General features: G+C 42.3%; 1 protein-coding gene across 1 annotated transcript; it reads left to right on the forward strand.

The window, feature by feature from the left end:
* The first annotated feature begins 936 nt into the window (after window positions 1–936).
* LOC119313682 (16.0 kDa heat shock protein, peroxisomal-like) lies at window positions 937–1705 on the forward strand. The gene has a single exon (XM_037588943.1). It carries the CDS (start codon window positions 968–970, stop codon window positions 1418–1420), a length of 453 nt encoding a protein of 150 aa, XP_037444840.1. The 5' UTR covers window positions 937–967; the 3' UTR covers window positions 1421–1705.
* The last annotated feature ends 6516 nt before the right edge of the window (window positions 1706–8221 follow it).

Below are 8221 nucleotides of genomic sequence, written 5' to 3' on the forward strand. Positions count from 1 at the left end.
AACGAACAGAGAAGATAGAAAAGTAAAATAACAAAGAATAAAAAAACTGCACGGAACCTTCTAAAACCGGTCTAGAAAACTACTGTATTTCTGGCTGCAAGGGTGATATAGTCCTCGCGGGTCCGTCACGGGTAGCGCGCAAGTGCAAAATCCTCTTGTCCTGCTTCCCGAAAGAAAGCCCGTTTTAGCAGCACTGACCCAGGGCCCGATTTCAGTTGCAGTGGCGGATTACTTTCTTTCTTTTTTTGCTGGGATATTTTGCGGAATACTTTCTTTCAGTTTCGTATGGACCAGCAAAAGACTGAAAAAAAATATCCAATATGTCAAGTTATGAAAAAACGAAGCACATGCACATATAGTATTTAACACCCTTGTGAAATACAGTATTTGGTAGAACAACACGATAAACTCTGGGCTGAAAGACAATAACAAAGTAGTTTGGAAAAAAGAATAACAAAGTTAGCTACTGTACGCCTAGATGAAAAAAAATATTGCAGCAAATAATTGGATAGTTTTTCTGCATGTGGAATCAATCAATCTGATAATTGCTGCATGAACCTCTCTTTCAGCTGCGGGGAAAGCGACTAAGGTACAATACATTTACCTAGTGACACGGCGTCCGACCGATGTGAATAAGAATGTGCGGCCGGCGATTGATGGAGTTGGCTTGGCTGCCACGATGACATGCACAACAAGCATCCCTTCTTCACGTCCATAGCTTGCTTCCCTAGCAATTCTCCTTTCTTTCTTTCTTCCTTCACCTCCATAGCTTAGCTTCCCACCCGGGAAATCCATTACCCTCCCGCGCAAAGATCCCTAAACTCCATGGGCGTAGCTTGCAAGCTAAGCTACACTGCTTCCTACACGTTAATCTCTTCCTTCCATCTCATCTCACCTCTCCGTCATCACGGACAGAGCTAGCTAGCATCACTCGCAGGCCATCGCGATTACTTGCCTGCGCTTCCACATGGCGGCCACCGGCACCAGGCAGCAGCAGCCGACGGCAACACCGGCGGCGGCGGTGGTGTACCCCAAGCTCGAGTGGGCGGAGAAGGAGGGCAGCTACGTGCTCCGCCTCACCCTCACGGGCTTCAGGAAGGACGACTTCCGGGTGCAGGTGGACGGCGCCGGGAGGCTCACCGTGCGCGGCGCGACCAGGCCGGGCGCCGGCGGCCCGGGCTCCTCCCTCCACATGGTCTTCAAGCTGCCCGCAACAGCCAGCTTCGTAGACATCGCTGGCCGCTTGAAGGCCGGTGTGCTCACGCTCACCGTGCCCAAGCGCGCCGCCTCCGACGGTGCGGCCAAGGAGCACGGTACGCCACCTACACCCATCGAGGAGATCATCGAGGCTGCCAAGCCAACTACACCCGGAGGTATGCGACGGCGACGGCATGCAGCGCCTGGAAAGACCGCATTGTAGGGGATTTGAAGGGGCTGACACACATGAAGTGGGCTGTGGGCGAACAAGGAGGTGGTCGCCGTCGGCATCGCCGCCTTCTCGCTCGGCTTCTTAATTTGTCCCTCGGAGGCTCTTCGGTACATGAGCAGCAATGCATACGAAGGAGACCATCTCACATACGCCAACAGTGGATACGTAGTAATATGTACAGGATATTAAAATGTACATTGACTCAACAACCATGTAAGCTAGCGGTTTGTGTAATTAATCAAAGTGTGTAAATTCAGACAACAAACATGGACTCAATCATCATATCTGCTACGTACTAACGACCATGAATTGTATGACATTGGCTCGAGAGCATGCAAAATATATGATGAAAACAATAACTCCATCTGTCCGTCCCTCACATTTACAACTCCCTAGCATTGCCACAATCATCACGTCTCCGCTCCGAAATAGTTTTTTTTTTACCGGAACCGGTAGCTAACGGTGAGGCATCCACTGTTGGAGTCCATTTAGGGATTCATGCCCTTGTTTTGTGTAGCTACTTCGCGTTGAGGCCCCTCTGGATCGTCCCTTTGGGCTCCTCTTGGATGTGCTGGTGTTTTTTATTTTTTTTGGGCTTGTTGAGTTGTGCCCTCAACATTAACATTGCTACCTTTGTTGTGTGTGTGTGTGTGTGTGTGTGTGTGTACTTTCGCGCCTTGGGCATGCGTGTAGTTGAACTAGTGTGTATGTCACTTGGGTGGTTGGCTTTAGATATAAAGCGGGGCGAAAGCCTTTTTGGGTATAAGAGAGATGAATGGGGATACACAAGAATACATGTGAGCCTTCTGCATGTACTTGTCAGCTTTATGTTAGGTGAGAGAAAGGATGAAGAAAAGACCGGTTGCATGCATATGCTAAAATAATCTCTCCCCCCATCAAAAGACTTCCATTTAATTTCAGTGTGGAAATTGTAGATATGTTTTGAATCAAAACTTCAAATTTAATATATTTTATATATTTGTACTCATATCGAGAAGATCTTCAGAACAAGATCAATTTTGGATACGTTTGAACTAGTTTTAATTTCACTGATTTTGAAAAACAGATTTCACTCAATTCAAAACATAGATTTCACTCATATAACAAAATGATGTCACTAATTTCAAGTGATTTCACTCACTTTAGGAAACTGATTTCACCAATTTCAAATTATTTCACTCATTTTAAGAATAGTTTCCACTCATTTCAATGATTAGTTATCTTTCAATTGCATTCATCCAATTTCACTCAGTTCAAAAAACTGATATTCCTATAATTTCAATATGTTGAGTGAAATAACTTTCACATGTTGACAAACACATTGAAATAAGTTTCATGAGAAAAAATCCACTCATTTTAGAAAACGGATTTCACTCATTTGAAAAAAACATATTTCACTCAATTTTAAATCATATTTCACTTATTTGAAACAACCAATTTCGCTTATTTCAAATGATTTCACTAAGTTCAATGAAAAGTTAAGTTACAATTACACAAAGAATCGAATTTCACTGTGTTCCAAAAAAATGATTTCCCTAAAATTCAAATAATTTTGAAATATGTTTCAGAAGTTTTCAAAAAATATCATTTCATATATTTGAGATATTCAATTTCACACTTTGGAACAATCATTAAGATATATTATAATTCCACATATTAAAAAATAATATAATTTCACTCATTTAAGATTATAATTTTGCAAATTAAAAATATAAATTCACTCAAAAACAAACTTCACTCACTTGATTCATTTGAGAATATAATTTCACTCATTCCAAAAAACAGGTTTCGATCATTAAGAGACCGATTTCACCCGTTTTGCAGAAAATTCTTTCAGAAACCATTTTTAATTTGAAAAAGGCACTCACTTCATTAGAAAAAACATGAAATTGAAAAATGCTAACTAGGTGAAAAAATTGGTTAGCGTATTTTTTATATAATATTATAGTTTTATAAAAATGCTGCTGATACTGAATATTGTTTAACACATATTAAAAAATTGAATAAAAGTAATTAAGGACTATTCAAAAATATCTATTTCAGAAAAAATACAGCTACCATGTATTAAAAAATGTTGAACATGTGTAAAATAAATTTTCCTGATGTATATAAAAAATGTACAACCTGTATAAAAGAATTGAAAACAAAAAATATGCTTGAAAATAAATATTAAAGATGTATTTTAAAATATGTTACCGTGTATAAGAATCATGTTTCTGATGTGTACAATAAAGTACGTAGGCATAAAAAACATAGGTTTGAAAAAACGTTTATCATGTATTGAAAACATGTGAAACAATTTTTTGAGCTCTATATGAAAAATATTTGTATTGAAAATAAATAGATGTCAACATATATTTAAAAAAATGTTAATCTTGTATTCAAAAAATATTAAACTTGTACAAAAAAAGCTTCGGATGTATTTAAAAATATTAAAAAAATGTTCAGTGTGCAAATTTATATGAAAAACTTATAACTCAAAACATATATTTCAAAAAAAAATCGTGTATTTAGAATATTTTCAACTGTAAAAAATATATTATTTTATATGTATATAAAAATGTAGAATGAGTATTAAAAAGAGACAAGTATTAAAAAAGAAAAAGAGAAGAGAAGGAAAAAACCCAAAGAAAACCTTAATGAAAAAAAATAGAAAGAATAAAAACAAATTAGAAAGAAAAAAAACAATTGAAAGCCAATGAAAACATTAAAGAAACACAGAGGAATGGAAAGAACTGAAAAACTATGGAAAACCAATGAACACTTTAAAGAGAAACATGAAATACGAGAAGAAAAAAATGATGAACCAAAAAAGAAAAAGGAAATCAGAAATGTAAACAAAAAAAGGTGGAAACCAAATAAAACTGAAAGGAAACACACGGAAAAGAATAACCGGCAAAACCTGTAAAGAAAAACATTAAAAGGAAGGAAAAGAAAAAAAATACCCTATAGAAACCAGACCAGTCAACCAATAGAAAGAAGTAAGAAAAGAAAAACCAACGAAACGAGTGAGTTTCTTGTGGCGAGCATGGAGGCGAAACATTTGTGGACCATTCAAACAAAGTTCGCCCGGGCCATGAAGGCGCGGTGGATCCTGGCAAGGGCCGGCGGGAGGGCTCCGTTTTTAGTTGTTTTTTCAATCTTGTTAGGGTTTGTGTCCTACTCAGGAAGGCGAGACGGCGGCGGCTCCCTGGAGATGGAATAAAGGTCTCCCCGCCTAGCCCCCGTTCCGATGGTGCGTCTAGCATCATTGGTGGGCGTGTGGAGGTGTGTCTCCGGCAGGTCTATCTTTGGTGGATTTGCTCGGATCTCGTCGTTGTTTGTCTACGTCCGTGTGTCTTCGGTTTGAATCCTTCTGATCTACGTTATTTTTTATCGGCGGCGGTTGCTGTTCTGGGATGCTGGTCCTATGGGGCCTTAGCACGACGACTTCCCGATTGTCTACTACAATAAGTTGTGCCCGGCTCTGGCGATGAAGGGGCGATGACGATGGCGCGCCTTCGGCTCGCTTCGGTGCTTGTAGTCATCGCTAGGTGGTCTACGAATCTGGATGTAATTTTTTTTTCTGGTATTCGTTGTACTGTCATAATTGAAAATGAATAGATTGGAAGTTTTTCGCAAAAAAAAAGGATATGTGCGTACGTTTATAGTGGTAAGTGTATTTGTGTATGTGTGAGTCGTATGTGTTATACAAAACACATGATAAACTCTGTAGTTATTCTCATTGCCGCGTGAACCTCTTTTTCAGCTGCGGGGAAGGATAACACCTTTTTTTTATCTCCCTAAACAATGATATATCTCCACCGACTAAGGTTTTCAAAAATCTGCGAACCAAGGGACTGTGGTATCCCCGGCCCACCAGGATTCAAATCTTGGTGCTAGCATTTGTTTCTGGATTTATTTCAGGATTTTCGCTGATGTGCATTCAGTGGGAGGAAAGGTGCTCATAGGAATAGGGTGTGCATGTGTGCATTTATAGGGATGAGTGTATGTGCGTGTATATGAGTGCTTGTGTCTGTACTGATGTTAAAAAAAGGTTTTCAAAAATCTCAGGGCAGCCATACTTTTTTTAGGAAAATGATCAGTTCTTTTTGTTTTGCGAAAAAACCACATCTATTATACAGATTTACTAGAAGTACAAAACACCTCAAACCTAACAAAAATTACATTGAGGTCCATGGACCACCGAACGACCATTGCCGCCAAGAACGAGCCGTCAACAAGCTTGTGTCACCGCTCCCATACCCGAGCCGGCCTGACCTTGTTAATGACAACTGTGAAGTGTTCATGCACGTGCCCCTAAGAGCATCTCCAGCCGTTCGGCCCCCCAAGGCGCCGAGAAAGAGCGGCCTGGGGGCGAGCCGGCGCTAGTTCGGCCCCTGGGGTTCGTTTCTCCCCAGCCACGCGCCCAGATACCGCCCCCGAAGGCGCTCCATATTAAAATCCATCATTCCCACTCAAAGAAACAACAAACCGACGATCGCAATAGTTCGGCGATTTGGTGCCACGGTTCGGCTTATAAAAAAGTTAGTTCGGCGTACAAAAAATGAAGGACACGGAAAGAGTGCATCAAACGTCGATCTCAACCTCCGGCATCGTCGTCGTCGGTGTCGGCGAGCTGGGAGGAGTCGGCGCGGCTTCCGGGCTGTTCGGCATGGCTTCTGTGCTACTGGGCACGGCAGAGGCATCGTCGGTGGGGCTGGGCGTCGCGGAGGCATCATCATCAGCCACCGGGCTGGGCAGCGGCGGCGCGCCGGTGTCGCCGGTATCTGGTTCAGGATGAGGCCGCGCTCGGCCAAGAACCACGCCTTGAGCTTCTCGTTGCTGCTCTGGAGCATGTCAGCGCCGCCCATCAAAAAGGCGAGGTAGTTGTTCCTCTTCTTGGCGTCATGAGCTTTGAGCTTCGCGGCTGAAAGAACATGCGGTGCCCCCATGTTTGGTTTTGGCAATTGATGACAATCTCTATGGACTAATGGTTGCCTTGAGTTATATTTGAAGGGTTTGTCCATAGGCTTTTCTTGGAGTCCATTTGTTGGTCTCAAGGAGAGTTTGTGATGACCACGGTGCTATTAAGGAATTATCCAAAGATCGGTCATGTGAGTGTTGAGCTTATTGCAAGCATGTCTTGAAGAATAAGATTGTGTGATCATTCATGTCTACCTTCATGACATCATCCAAATGAAGAGAGTTGAAAAGATTCAAGGTTGATCAAGACTAAGTCAAGAGTGAATCAAGTTGATCAACTCACAAAGTGTAGAAGATGTACCGAGAGGGATCAAGTGATCCCATGGTATGGTAAGCATTGTCCATTGCACTTTGTGTACTAACCCATGGTCTATGTGAGAGTTCTATGTGGGGTTAGGTACGTGTCCATGGGCTTGCGTCAAGAGGCAGATATCATACAACCCATGGAAAGGATAACATCAAGTGGTGATCGTCATCAAGATTGCCATGTGCAAGTTCAAGTGGAGCATCACGAAGAGATCAAGTTCTTGAATCTTGCCATCCATTGTGGTGTCAATGGACTTGTGAAGATGTGCCTAAGAGTGGCTCACCCATAATGGACTATGGGGGAGCAATCATCTAGTCTTCATCGAGCCAACGCAATCAAGAAAGGTGGTCCAACTTGAGGGAGTCAAGATCGTCTTCATCTAGCTCAAGTGGACCATGTGCAAGGAAAAGGTTTTCCCTTGATAGGTTTTCTATTTGACCGGTCTCATGGTGGTAGTTGGGAGACCGAGTTATAGGATCGTTTGTCGTACTATCAAGGGGGGCTCTCAAGTTGGTAGCTTGATCGTATCGTTAGTAGAGAGCTCAAACCATTGCATCCTTGCATCATGCTTCTTGGTTCTTGTTTGGTTATCTTTGTGAGTCTTAGAGCTTATGGGCATCTTGATGACAAGCTTGAGTTTATCGAAAACGGAGTTCGCATGCGTCTTCTATGATGTTTTCGGTGTTGGAGGTTTTACCGGTCTTATCCAATGAAGGGTTCTCACCATTTTCTTATGGAACTTTTCTAATTTGATTATTCTTGATATTTATATCAATATTGTGTTAGCCCATGTCGTTAGCTTTCCAACAAACTTGGTTTCGTTGAATTCGGAGTCCGTTTGCAAAAGTTGTGGCTGTTTTGGTAAAGGCTGCAGCGGTACTACCGCGACTAGAGCGGATGTAATTTTTTACTACAGCGGTACTTAAGCGGTAGTACCTCTCCAGAGCAGTACTACAGCGGCTCCTAAGCGGTAGTACCGGTCCGGACCAAAATCTCGTGTTTTGCTCAGCGGAAGTAGGCACAGAAGTATTTTTTTAGTACCGCTCGCAAGCAGTAGTACCGCTACCATTTGCGGTAGTACCGTGAGGTCGAGCGGTAGTACCGCTCCGGTGGTTCTACTGGCCTTTTGCCTCCTCACTGTTGTTTTTCAAAGGGGTACTACCGCCCTAGCGGTAGTACCGCTCTGTGCGGGCTGTGAGCATAACGGTTGGATATTTCCCCACCTAAAAGGGGGTCTTCTTCCCCATTGAGACTTATCCTTTGAGCTCGTGTTCTTCCCCCATTGTTGACCTTCTTCGAGCTTGCTAACTCTCAATCCCTCCATGGATTCTTGCTGGTTTTTGAGGGAAAAGAGAGAGGAGATCTAGATCCATATTTCCACCAAACACTTTCTCCTCTATGTGAGGGGAACCCCTTGGATCTAGTTCTTGGAGTTCTTGGTGTTCTCCTTCTTGTTCTTCCTCTCATTTTTCTCCCTAGCATTAGTTGCTTCGGTGGGATTTGAGAGACAAGGACTTGGG

The sequence above is a fragment of the Triticum dicoccoides genome, chromosome 1B (assembly GCF_002162155.2).
Source record: "Triticum dicoccoides isolate Atlit2015 ecotype Zavitan chromosome 1B, WEW_v2.0, whole genome shotgun sequence".
NCBI classification, from domain to species: Eukaryota; Viridiplantae; Streptophyta; class Magnoliopsida; order Poales; family Poaceae; genus Triticum; species Triticum dicoccoides.